This window comes from Atractosteus spatula (assembly GCF_055471065.1).
Source record: "Atractosteus spatula isolate fAtrSpa1 chromosome 10 unlocalized genomic scaffold, fAtrSpa1.hap1 SUPER_10_unloc_2, whole genome shotgun sequence".
Classification (NCBI taxonomy): domain Eukaryota; kingdom Metazoa; phylum Chordata; class Actinopteri; order Semionotiformes; family Lepisosteidae; genus Atractosteus; species Atractosteus spatula.
Window position 1 is genome coordinate 642,598 of NW_028296622.1, and position 14,217 is coordinate 656,814.

Here is a 14,217-nt window from a genome sequence, read left to right on the forward strand (position 1 = left end):
ATGAGTCCCGGTGTCGGAGTAACTGTAACTGATAACAACACAGACAGTATTATATTAGTGAGAGTAACAGTCAGATCAAAGATTTTCTAATAAAATGGGACATCACCCGACTAATCCATTACTGTTATTTTAAATTGTTTTCTTGAGAGTGAAGTAACGGGCCTTTTTAATCAGAAAGTGTTGCTGTAAAAAGCAAAGTTCCCGGTTTTTATACTCGTCCAGAAACTCTCCCCGCTCTGACCTCTCCTCCAGGTCGCTTCTAATGTGTCTGTTCTGGCGGGTTTCTGTCTAAAAACACGTTATAGGACTCCCGTCTCATGTGGAGACACGTGTGGGGTCGTGTCAGGGCAGAAGTCCCACATTGTAAACCAGTTTAAACTGGGACTGGGTACAACCCGGATCAAGACAAGAACTGAGAGATTCATCAATCAGTTTCAGGACTCTATCCCATTGGTGCCCTTTTCTATATCTCTGTCCTGTTTCCTAAAAAAAACCCACTAATACCCTGTGTAGGAAAGAAGACTCGCTCGTCACTCCTGTTCTGTCCCGGTGTTGCAGTCAGGGGCGGGTTAATGAACACGCAAGATTTGAATCCCATTGATACTATATAGAAGGACTTGAAGATTGTGGCTCAGGATGCTCCCTATCCAACTTGACAGAGTTTGATGGGAAACACTGGGCAAAAATCCACACAACCCCAAAACATAGGAGAGTTCAATAAATAAGCTCTAATTTCAATTCCAATCCAAAACACAATGGAAAAGCTTGTCAAAGCATCTCAAATGAAAAGGTGTCTGGTAAGACGAAGGTACAGACTGTGCAGTCAAGCAGTGACTTTTACACTCTGAAAATTATTGAAAGTGTATGAGTCTCAATGTTTATAGTTACTTGAATTTGTGGGCGGAACACAAAGTACAGTGTTTTAACATTATTGTATGTAGGTATGGAATCTCCCCCAAAATAATACAACTAAAACCTATATTATATTGTCATACTTCGTCATATGAAGTTCTTGATCACAAATTGTAATTTCTCGACAGTAGGGAAAATAAGTTTACTCTTTGCTGTCACCAGACTCTAAGAGGTATTGTGTATGTGTTGATTGGTTCTAGTGTTCTGTCAATTTGTCTGGGTTTCTCTATCATTCTGATCTACACAAACAGGAAATAAAGTGCACCGTTATACACACGTAGTATGTCTTTGCTGTGTGTACTGGTTATAGAAATTCGCCTTACTTCCAAGAAGTCACATGATTCAAAACACCTTCCAATTATGGTCTGAAGAGTGAAGCAGATCTACTTTGAAAGATCGGTAGATTGACCTCATGATATGAGTACAAATGGTTTCTCGTGTTATTTTCCTCAGGCAGTGTTCTGATTATTTTAAAGCACACAGCATTCGATAAGCAGAAGAAGCTGATGCTGTGATGCCCATTAACTTTGTTCTACAGCTTTTTGTTTAAAACTTAAAGTGATCAGTTTAAGGGTGGAATGAATTTGACTTTGTTCTTAAGCCACTAACGTGTCACTTTGGCTGTGTGCTTAGAGTCACTGTCATGTTGGAACATGAATCTTCACCCCAGTCTTAGGTCTTTTGCTGACTGAAGCAATTTCTCATCAGGGATGTGCCTGTCTTTGGCTCCCGGAATCTTTCCCACTATCCTGCCAGGAGCTTCAGGCACTGAGAAAAGGTCTTTGAACAATGCTGCCACCACTTTGCTTCCTTGGGTACAGGTTGTGCCAGACATTGTGCTTTCAGGATAAAGAGTTTAATTTGCGTTTCATCAGACCAAAGATGTTTTCAGTTTGCCTGCTTATGTTGCCTTTTTCTCAGGAGCACAGCCAGGCAAACATGCTGAATTTGAGCTGTTTCTGAAAGCATCCACCCACAAATTTCAGTATGTAATTTTTACTCATATATATTCCTAAAAAGTCCATAGGCTTTTATTTCATTTGTATATTAGAGCAATAACATGTTAGAATAATGCCATACAAACTACCGCAATGCTGTTTTAATTGAATAATAGTTCTTCTTTTCTTCTTAAAAAGGTTAGTGGTTTCCAATTCTCTGCAGTTGAAACTGTTTCCAAGACATGAGGGATGTACTGTATGCTGACTTCATGAATTTGCTCCTCCCCTCAGTAAAGGGTATAAAAAGGAATTTTGCTTCTTACAAGAACTAAAGTCTTTCAGATTCTGAGACTGAGAAGAGAACCCATAACTCCTAAAACTTTTCTACTTTGGTAAGCTCAGACTCAGATATTCTGGTTTTATTTTATTCTTATTCTACCTTGTGATCGTTTCATATGATATAAATTTAAAAAATAAAGCAAATTTTATTCTTATTCTTTGCTCTTTGATTTTTTCCATTCATAGATTTTAACATGTACAGTATGTTATTTTAAGATTTGTGAATACTTTAAAAGTAAGCATTTACTTGCAAAACAAAACTGACCGACTTAATGTCTTACATATACAGTACAGTACCTTTTCTGACTTAATTTGAGCTTTGAGATATGTTGGATGATTTTATTTTTTACAGCTATAAGGTATTGCATACATTAATACACTTTTTCCTAATCTGGAGCCATACAGTATATGCTGATGTTAAAAACTCCCAGCATCCCTTTATTATTACAGATAAAGGCTAAAAGGCATGCCTAACTATCCCTATACAATGCATGAAAAGAGGTCACTTTTAAACTTTTTAAAGTTTTAAAGTTTCTAACAAACGTTCACGAGGGATAATATAATTAAGATGGATTTTCCTTGTATAAAGTTTCAAAATACTATATGAAATTCTTCTTAGTTTGGTATTTTAATAAAATGTGAGCTTCAAGTATGTGCACAAACATACACTGACATACATGTACATGTCTGAAGAATGTTTGTAGAAGTGTTTAAAAATCTAGACGAAGAATGCCTGCTCATGTCTTTGTGGTCTAACAGCCATGTTTCATGCCATTTCACTGGAGATGTGTAGTTCTCTGGTACAAATTTGTCTAGCATCTCTGGGGAGACTAACTTAACGTCTCTAAACCTTCCCAGAGCATTGAATGTTTAGGACCAGATACCCAGTTTCCCAGATGTTAAATGTGTTATTTTTTATATTTATTATCTATATTAATTTATTATCTGTGTTATTCATTATCTCCTCTGAGACTATTTGATGTTTTGTTCCTTTAACTTCCTCTTCTACCTGAAGGACATTTTCATTAGAATCCCCAAGCTCTTCTCTCTGAGGCCTAGACTCAGGTTTCCATATTTCACCTAAAAGCTCTCAATTCACATTTTACCATCTGATGTCCTTCTAACTGTGTGCCTCAGAAACTGTTGCCTCTCAAAATGTTGCTCTAGTGTTAGGAATCCCTGGTGGATAGATACAAGGATCCTGTGCAGACGCAGGAGTGAGTAGCTGACAAGGCAGGCGAACAATCCAATCAGATAGGCAAGTTCCTGGTCCAAAGGAAAAGGGTGTATCAGTAACCAGGAAGAGCGATAGAAGCGAACAACCCAAAGCAAGAGGCCGTGGTCAAAAGGGGTAAGTCGTAATCTGGGGAGAGCACAGGAGGCAAACAGTCCGAGACGAGAGGCGAGGTCCAAAGTCAAAAAGGCAGAAGGGGAGTCCAGAATCCAGAATAAATTAATTCTGTCTTATTAACAAGCATTACCGCTATATGAGGTACGGGGGGAAAACGCCAGGTAGAGCTCTCAAGGAGTAGACTCAATACGGAGCAGCGGGAAGCAGGTCAGGATGGTATAAATAGCACGGCATGCCGCTCGGTAGAGCGTTTGCAGGTGTGTTAACGTGTGCGGCGGCGCTTGTTAATAATAACCCGCTGCTGGTGCTGATTAGATCACTTAAGAGATGGTCTCTGCTGGCTGGCGGTCGTGACATCCAGTCTTGTTTAAATTCTTTCGCTCTTCTTACTGTATATTCATACTAGATGTCAGTGTCTTCCTTGTGTGTTTTCTATGTCACAATGTGACAGCCAGCCAAACTTTAGTGTTTTATTGAATCAAACACCAAGCATGTTACTATGAATAAGAAGTAAATGCTAACATGATACCGTCACGGAAGTCTGAAAAAAAAGGACGAACCGTGGAGAGGCAGGAGAGCAGAAAATGACCCTACAGATGCAGCCATTCAAAATGCGCGGGCGATACCGCATTATTTTCCGGTACGCTGTACGCAGTCTACCGCAAGCTACCGGTAAATACCGCGAGTTACCGGTAAATACCGCTAGCAAAATAATAGTATCCGGAATTTCCGCAAGGTGGAGCTAATAAAGCTCAACCTCTCATGTTTGAGCTGTAGCCATCAAAGTCTTTAACGAAGATATTAATAATAGTATTAATAATAAATGACCTTGGACAAGCTGTAAACTCAAAGTATTGCCCTGGTCCACATTCTTTTTTTCATTGACCGTCTTTGTAAAAGTAACGCCACAGCATTTCGCAATCACGCATTTTTTTCCAATCATGCAAAGTACAGTGATTCACCATGCCTTTCACATGCTCATAAAAGAGATTGATTTAGGGACATAAACATATTACCGTATGCAAACTGTACTGTATACAGTATGTATATGTATATTTAATGTCTTAACTGTGCCCGTTTAAGTATTGAATATTCATATCTAATTTTACCACTGAAGGGAAATCTTAGTAGCTGAGCATAAAAACAATAGGAGCATACTGCAACGCGTGTGAAGGCCATAAACGATATTAATTTTGGAACATAAACATACAGTATATGGCTGGTCTCGGTACTTTAAAGAAAACATACACGAAACATGGTTTCATTATGACCAGAATCTTGAGATATTTTTAACTTGATTTACAGTATTTGAGAGGTATGTCTTAACACCGATACTACAGTGCTTAAGTACTACTCACGTATATGTTTCTAGGTTTATATTATGCATTTCATACGGTCAAATTACTTTTGAGCAACTAATAAGAAGCGCGAAACGGTATGCGTTTTACTTTCGTTTCGTGCTGGGACCCGTGGATTGATTAGAGATATCAAGTACATACAAGTCATTTTTTAAATGTTGTAGTTCGTCTTGAAAAAATGTTACGAGTACATCATCTATCAACAATTACACAGGTTCTGTTTCCATATTGCGGATTTTGGTTACGTAATATTATTTTCTAGATTTCACGTTGTGAATATATGATTTGGGCAAACAGAGCCGCAAAGAAGTACATTATGGGTTGTTGTTTTTTTTTGCAGTTTTATCTAGAACAAGCGATGCTTAAACCTTTGTCTGATTCTTGTGAAACTATCCACACGACAGTTACAGTACCTAGGAGTTGACTTCAGTGATGTCACTGATGGGATGTTTCTAAAAATCCATCCTCTGTAAAACGTCTTCTCTAGTTGTCCTGCATATGTATTCGCTAATGAAGCTGTGTGTTCTGAGCCTGGATCTCTACATTTCTGTATGAACCACCTTAGAGGGCTAAAGACAGCTTGTGTTTAAATTGAGTGTAAGGCAATTTATGCTTCTAAAGTCATGGTCAGCATTTTTGTACTGTGCTGTAAACTTGTTCTGTGCCTAGTCACATTATTTTATAGCGTTTTCATAGCGTTATCAAATCTGGTGGCGCTGTGTTAGTTTCCTGACTCCCATGTCACATGGTCTGTGATTGTAACCTGTAATACCGGTTTAATTCGTCACAGCCAGCACTCCGGTTGTAAAGTAGAAGCAGGCGAGATTTCCAGCGAAAAACACCTCCCCCTTCTTCAGGTGTGAGGGTCTTCTGCTCAGAATGAAACGCTAAAATGTAATGTAGGCTCTGAATGGGTTCTGACTTGCTTTAACAAAATATGTTTACAAATCCTTTCACCTGGCATTTTCGTAGTTAGAAATTATGGAACGCTCTGTTAAAAGCAAGGGAGTTTTTATGTCCGTTGCAGTTCTTTTGCAACATGAATATAATTATATCGTTATTAATTTCTTGAGATACGCGATTCCATATTATATTCCCTTTTAATCAAATTCTAAAAGTATGCTTGTTGACTCCGGTATCGCGTTAGTTAAAGACTTCGATGCTTAAAATGTTTAGGAGAAATGGAATACTGGTGTGTATGTTTTCTTTAAAGTACCGAGACCAGCCATATACTGTATGTTTAAGTTCCAAAATTAATATCGTTTATGGACTTCACACGCGTTGCAGTATGCTCCTATTCTTTTTATGCTCAGGCACTAAGTAAAAGGAGATGCTTCATATTGCTTGACTAATTTTAAAAACTAAGTTAGAAATGCAGACGCTCCCTCGGTGCGCTGCTCTGGTGCGCCGGCTCTTACACAGTGCCTGTCTGCCGTAAGCGTTACAATATACATACCCAACACTGCTTGTACCCATCTGTCATGCAAATAAAACACCTTGAATTGAATTGAATTGAGGGGAGAGGGGGGAATACTAAAGCCAATACTGGCTCAATACCCTCGATGGGCTTTGACGTGCTAATGCGTTGGTTTAACAGTCCGGGTGTGGCAGGCTTCCAATGTCAACTCGACTCGATTGGAAGACAATGAACGTATTTTGTGATATTTAGAAATATAAATTTGTTTGGTGCGAGTGAGGTTTTATTTAATCTCTGACCAAGGGAAACGTTTCATTTTTTCAAAGAAATGTTTGTTAAAAAATAAAGTCATAGTTCTATGGGATTCAATCACAGACCATGTGACATGGGAGTCAGGAAACTACTGTAACACACAGCGCCACCGGATTTAATAACGCAATAAAAACGCTATAAAATAATGTGACTAGGCACAGAAAAAGTTTACAGCACAGTACAATAATAAATGCTGACCATGACTTTAGAAGCATAAATTACCTTACACTCAATTTAAACACAAGCTGTCTTTCTGTATGAACCTCTAAGCTGGTTCATACAGAAAATGTAGAAATGCATTAGCCTGATTATGATTAAAAAACACATAATTAAACACGCGTTTGCGATTTAAATCAGAACACGATTTAAATCAATATAAATGTTTATATTGTAACGCATACTGTCCAGCCTCCATTTCTCTATAAAAATTTACTCTGTTGCACACACACACACAATAGAAGGAGGAACCGCTGTCAGAAGGGAAGATATGTTCAAAATATCGCAAATATCGTTCATGTTGCGATATTTTGAAATATAAAAGTCAATTTATTGTCCATAATATCGCTATTCTATTTTTTCGAAGAAATGTTTGTTAAAAGAAAAGTCCGGCACCAGCTGGATTCGATCACACAACCTCCCAGTTGCTAGTCACGCACCTAGACCAGTCGGCTAGAAGACAGCTCGCATGAACAGGCAGGCGAAAAAGCCCTACACAGCCCTGTCGCAGCACACGAATACCGTTATTAAATTCTTTAGATAAGCGATTCCATATTATATTCCCTTTTAATCAAATTCTAAAAGTATGCTTGTTGACTCCGGTATCATGTTAGTTAAAGACTTCAAAGCTTAAAATGTTTAGGGAGAAATGGAATACTGGTGTGTATTTTTTTCTTTAAAGTACCAAGACCAGCTACAGTATATACTGTATGTTTATGTTCCAAAATTAATATCGTTTATGGCCTTCACACGCGTTACAGTATGCTCCTATTCTTTTTATGCTCAGCTACTAAGATTTCCCTTCAGTGGTAAAATTCAATATCTACAACGGGCACAGCAAAGACGTTTTTACTGTAAGTCTTTCTACGACAGACCAACGGACCACGAGTGCCCCTGTCGGTCAACCAATCACGTACTGCGGTGCCACGCGTCATCTTGCGTCATACTGAGCGACGTCACCTGCGGTACGTGTCTGTGACGCGCACTTTGAATGGCTGCATCTGTATGCGTAGCGGCGAGATGAGAAAAAGAAAAAGGCCTGGGCGCGCAAGTGCAAAGAGTTCAGGAGTGCCGTATAGAAAGCCCTCAGGTAGTGGACGTGTGGCGACCTGGTGCTAGGCGGGCCTCAATGCTGAGCCCGGGCGGAGTGCAAGACCCGGAAATATATAGTCCCAGAGGGAGAGAGCAACACCGGAAGGACAGCAAAGAACCGGAAATGAAAGACAGGACAGAGAAGGAGTGCCCTCTGGCTGCAGAGGGCGTGACAGATACAAAATAAAACTCAACCAAAACTATTTACAGATCTCATATTAATATTAATACAATGTTATCATAACTAACATATTTTAGCTTTGTATTAAACTGTTTTAACCTTGCTGTTACTATACACATCAGATTAAGATAAACTGTACTAAGCTTTGCATTATTTACTAAACAAGTTAATTAGGAATATGATTCTGAAATATACCTATTTAACATGTGAATATGAAATAAATATGCTTCTGCAGGAAAAGTAGATGGCAGTTGTTTTGATGTGCTGGCAGCTGATTACTAACAACATTGTTTTTGTTTTCCTGGGTCAAAGTGTAATGAGTTATGCTTTCGATCTAGTATTAACCCAATTCCTTGATAGTTTTGTTGTTTTTCAGCAAATGTGGGGGGAAATATGATTTATAAAAATGGGATGAATTTAAAGAGAGGTATTCCTGTCACTTAAGTTTCCTGAAAGATAAGAATGACATATTACTGCCCCTAGCCCTTAACTTCAATTAAGGTAATATAAGGACTTAATTAATTAAGAATTAAGTAATAATTACAGGTTTGCAGGATTACAGTGGTACAGGATTGATGCAATACTCCTTATCATTTCAAAAGGTAGCTTTTTTGAACACCACTACCTTGTCCTCAACTGGCCACTGCACAAAAGAAGAGAGATATAAATCAATCTCTTATCTGCAGTAAGGAGTTAAGAAGGGAAGGGAAGGTTTTGGGTTGAAATCCCAGGTGAGATGCTGTGATTCTACTCTTCAGCAAGATACTTCACTTGAACTGAACAAGTAAAATATCTGTAAGTCACTTGGGAGAAATGTATTAACCAGACAAATACATTATTTTATACGGAAAATTGTCACTAGAAGGATGTGGACCTGTTCCATGGTGCCCTCTTGTGGTCTGTATTGAAAATTAAAAGGCTGACTTCCAAGCCAGGTGGGAAGTACAGTTAGTGAAAACAAAGGTGAAGGTTCATCTGCTGTCCTTGTGCCACAGGGGAGGGAAATAATCACCAAACATCCACACCAGATCTGCTCCTTATTTCATTCCTTGGCATTTGTCTTGGATTTACTCTGACACCTGGCCCAATCCATGTACGTGGAAGAAGGAGTCTCATGACAGAGGAAATACATCAAGAGCAGACATTGACATTGTCGGTGTTTGCTGAATCCGTTCATAAAGTTAAAATCAATTACTCATTGGGAAAAAATTGCCGAACCTCTACACGTAGTTGTGATTTGCAAACCCTTGCAAATAATTGTATGTGTTTATCTTTTCTAGGATCCAGAATAAGAGTTCTTCAACAAGCTCAACTTAGCTGTTCAGCAAGCTTACTGCAACAGTTTACAGCAACAACAGAGGTTTATTTTTTCTATTGAATTATACTCATCGATGGCGTATTTCAACGCACATAATTCTAATGAAAAGTAAGAGACTTGTATCTCTTGTTGACTATAAACATTTATGTTGTTTCATGGTGCATTTGCTATTTATAATGAGGTATGTTGGCAACTATGGGTCAATTGCAACAACCTAAGTGCTCACTTTAATTGAAATTGGTGTGTATAAATGTGAACTCAAAGGCATTTGACTGAAACAAAATGTAAAGAAATGTGCAAGAACTGAATACATTTTCATAGAACTGTAGTTACAATGAAATTCCAGCAATTGTTTATTATTATTCATTATTTAAGCACCTACAGTAAGATGGCTTTTGCTTTCTCTAAGACAAGCCTATGTGAGTATCCCGCAATGACATATTCACTAAATTCAAATGTGCATCAAGATGTGAAAAAAAGAAATTGAACAATGAAAATGAAAGACTTGAAGCTCTCGTGAACCTTTATGTTAAAAGAACCATGTTTTTTTGCTATGTTCTCTAAATATTTGCTACTTCTATATTCATTTTGAATTTTTTTTAATTTATTTTTTAGGACAGCACAAAAAGAAGAAAAATGTGCACATCCACATCATCTATATAAAATCATTAATGAAAGTACAGTGAAAACACATGGATCACCACAAGTTTACTTACTAAAGACAAAAACTGAGGATCTTAATCCGAAGGGGATGATCAGAAGGTGTACCTTTGGTAAAAATGACCCAAGGATCAGAAACAGGACAATAATGATGGTTGGAGCCACAGGCTCTGGGAAATCCACCCACATTAATTCAATAGTCAATTATATCCTGGGGGTTAAACAGGAAGACGACTTCCGGATTGAAATTATAAATGAGAGCATAAAGAGCAAATCTCAAGCTGAATCTCAGACCACAGCAGTTACTGTTTACAAAATCAACAAACAAGACAATTTTAGAGTTCTATTTTCCCTGACTATAATTGATACTCCAGGGTTTGGAGACACTAGAGGGATTGAGCAAGACAGAATTATCACTGAAAGTTTGCGCGAGCTGTTCAAATCGCCACGGGGTGTTCACATGATCGATGCGGTGTGCTTTGTGGTCCAGGCATCACAAGCCCGTCTCACACCTACCCAGAGATATATTTTTGACTCTATCCTGTCAATATTTGGAAAGGACATCGAGAAAAACATCATGATAATTGTAACATTTGCAGATGGAAAACCTCCTGCTGTTCTTGAAGCCATAAACGCTGCAGCTATTCCTTGTATTAAAGATAAGAAGGGTAAACCGGTTCACTTCAAGTTCAACAACTCTGCCCTGTACTCTGTTTGTAACAGCAAGAAACAATCCAGTAAAGACAGCGATGATGATGATGACAGCTTTGACGAAATGTTCTGGAAATTAGGTGAAAAAAGCATGAAAAGATTTTTTGAGGCAGTGAATGAAATGGAGCCAAAGAGTTTGCAGTTAACCCAGGAGGTTCTGAAAGAGCGCAAACAGCTGCAGGCCTGTGTGGAGGGACTGCAGCCCCAGATCAATGCTGCATTAAATAAACAAGAGGAGCTCAGACGGACTTGGCAAGAATTCGAAAAAAACAAAGACAAGATGGAGGAAAACAAAAATTTCACTTACACAGTACCGGTATCAGTGAAGGAAAAGAAGGACACGGACCATTACTCAAATAACTGCAACCACTGCAAAATGACTTGCCATGACGACTGTTCCTGGGCTATTGTCCTAAAATGGTGTGATGTAATGGAGGACTCTGAATGTACAGTCTGTCCTGGAATGTGCAGTGTGGACCTGCATGTCAGAGAAAAAGCAAACTACATCCAGACAGTAAAACATGAGAAACGCACCTATCAAGAACAAAAAGCACAGTATGAGCACGCGTGCGGGGCTACGATGAATGCGGAAATGGTGTTAGCAGAATTGCAGCGTGATTTGGATGAAACCGAAAAGAAAGTCGAGATGTTGCTTCAGAAATCACATGAGTGTGCAAGCAGATTAGAAGAGATTGCGTTGAAGCCCAACCCTCTGTCTGCAACAGATTACATTGAGCTCCTGATTTCCAAGGAGATGGAGGAACATAAACCTGGATTCAAGGAGAGAATTGGAAATCTTCAGAAGAAGAAGGAACAAGCTCAAATAATTCAAAGTGTTCAGAGCCTGTGTTGTGACTGAAATCTCCCCATCTCAACTGAAGACATCTCTCCCCTAAAAGAAACCAAGCCCCACTTTTCACAGACTGATCATTAATGTGTAGGCATGCATACAGAAATGAACCTGGTTTAGTGAAGTTTAGTGTCATAGAGAAGGTCAGGCTCACTGACAGTTTCTTTGCCCTGGTCATTCCTTACAGTGGGGCTAATAGTGGAGTTGGGATATTTATTGTTCCAACTTCAACAATGTTTGTTTTTTATTTCCATTTTTTTAATAAATTAAAACACATTATTTCCATTTTTTCCAATTTGTATTTCCTATTTTTTAATCAATTCAAACCATCACATTGTACTTATCAAGATGGAGCCAATTTTAAAAATAGATATGAATAAAAAACATTTCAAAATGCCTGAAATGAAAGTCGTGTTTTTGTGTTCATTGTGAAAGTGAAGCCTGGATGCATGACTGGCTCACAAATAAGAATCAGCCCAAGAAGTCGTGTAATGATGGACAGAAGCAATAAATGACACCTGAAGAAGCTCCACAGCCGACACATTAGGTCTCTTTTCTTTTCAGCACAGAATAAACCCTGTTTATAAACCTTCCCCTGTTCCTTCAAAAGCAGTAAGAATCACTGACAAGCAAGAGAAGACTTTGTGACATCAGTCGATGTGAAAATTGAATAAGGCCAGTGGTAGCTTTTGTCCCAGGTGTTCGACTGTTCTCCTACCAAAATGGTCGATGTGTCAATGTGGACCTGGGAGTTCAATTAGGACAATGGCAGTAAACTTTGCATTGTTTTTTGTAAGCACCCATCCATTAACCGCTGGGGTTTCTTTCTCCATTTTGACTGGTCTCACTGCCTTTTCACAAAGACCAAGACAAAACTAAAGAGAGCATAAAAAAAATGATTTGATAGTTTAGTTCTCATACTTCAGGGCCGCGAGTATCAGAAATAAATGAGATGAGACAGAATCCACCACATTAGCTGATACACATTGTTTCAGAGAGACAGGTAAGATGGATTTAGGGGGAGGTGGAACACTATACTGTATATATACAGTGGTGTGAAAAAGTGTTTGCCCCCTTCCTGATTTCTTATTTTTTTGCATGTTTGTCACACTGAAATGTTTCAGATCATCAAACAAATTGAAATATTAGACAAAGATAACACAAGTAAACACAAAATGCAGTTTTTAAATGAAGGTTTTTATTATTAAGGGAAAACAAATCCAAACCTACATGGCCCTGTGTGAAAAAATGATTGCCCCCCCTGTTAAAACATAAATCAACTGTGGTTTATCACATCTTTGGAAAGCTGAGTTCAATTTCTCTAGCCACACCCAGGCCTGATTACTGCCACAATCAAGAAATCACTTAAAAAGGACCTGCCTGACAAAGTGAAGTAGACCAAAAGATCAGTCTGAAGTAGTCAAAAAATTCAGTGTGACAAACATGCAAAAAAATAAGAAATCAGGAAGGGGGCAAACACTTTTTCACACCACTGTATATAAACTGTAAGACAGACTATTCAGGTACAGGAACTTTAGCAAGAGGAATCAAGTCCCTGAATCTATGTGGGTCAAACTCATTAAAAGCCAACAAATGCAGATATATATTATGATTGATTATGATTCCAAAAAAGTTTTCATAATAAAACAACTCTTGTGCAAAACATTAAGCATTTGATGGGAAACTTCAACATTTCCAGCATAGACTATGAAAGACCAATAGGAATTTCAACAGCAGAAATTGAAATAAGAGACATGTTTAATGACAGATTTCATACCCATAAGCCAGTGCTTGCTTTGATCTTTTCTTTTCAGATAACCAGGATGTAGTAAGGCAAGCAGAGGTGAAAAATCTGGAGATTTAGGATACTATCATCAGAATTAGTGTTCTTTGAGTTGAGTGCAAAATAAAAAAAAACTACATTTCTGGAAGCAGGCTTTGAAAGAATAAGACAACATTTAAGAGATGTCAAATCTGATGTGATAGGAATGAAATCAGTGGAAAATGGATAAAGAGATTCTACTTAAAGAACACATGAATAAAGAGAATAGCACATGTGACTAAACCTTAGACCCTGTTGCAAGCACTTTCAACTGTAAGACCCAGACCATGTGTCACTGATACACCAGGTATGAAACAGGTCCTGTGATCTGGTGGTAATCACCACACCAACCTTGAGTGACACTGTTCTCTGAAAACACAATCAGGCTAATGTGATAATTAACACAATGCTTAACAGCCTGAATTCAAGGTAGCGGTAAGGTTGATTTGTGTGAATTCAAATCAGGACTGCTTCGTTTTATAAAAATAGGGGATTTTATTAGGAACACAATGATACAAACAGAAAGGCTTATGGAAAGAGCTGGAGAACTGGAAGGAAAGGAGATAATTAGAAAAGTGCAAGATGCTAAGATACTACAGATGCTGCCATTCAAAAAAAGCAGGCGATACCGCATTATTTTGCGGTGCGCTTGACGCAGTGTACTGCAAGTTACGGTATTAATACTGTATATGCTCGCATAGTACCGCATGATACCGCAAGTAAAATAATAGTATCCGGAA

At 38.3% G+C, this 14,217-nt stretch overlaps 1 protein-coding gene across 1 annotated transcript; it reads left to right on the top strand.

Moving 5' to 3' along the window:
• Nucleotides 1–2,195: 2,195 nt before the first annotated feature.
• Nucleotides 2,196–12,001, top strand: LOC148812555 (uncharacterized). The gene is made up of 3 exons (XM_088908571.1): nucleotides 2,196–2,242; nucleotides 9,397–9,542; nucleotides 10,050–12,001. The coding sequence occupies exons 2-3, from the start codon at nucleotides 9,508–9,510 to the stop codon at nucleotides 11,662–11,664; spliced, it is 1,650 nt and encodes a 549-aa protein (XP_088764697.1). The 5' UTR covers nucleotides 2,196–2,242; nucleotides 9,397–9,507; the 3' UTR covers nucleotides 11,665–12,001.
• Nucleotides 12,002–14,217: the final 2,216 nt, after the last annotated feature.

Coding starts and splice junctions, on each gene's coding strand:
- LOC148812555 (XM_088908571.1), top strand. CDS start 9,508: ATGGCGTATTTCAACGCACATAATTCTAATGAAAA. Junction 9,543..10,049: donor GCACATAATTCTAATGAAAA/GTAAGAGACTTG, acceptor TTTATTTTTTAG/GACAGCACAAAAAGAAGAAA.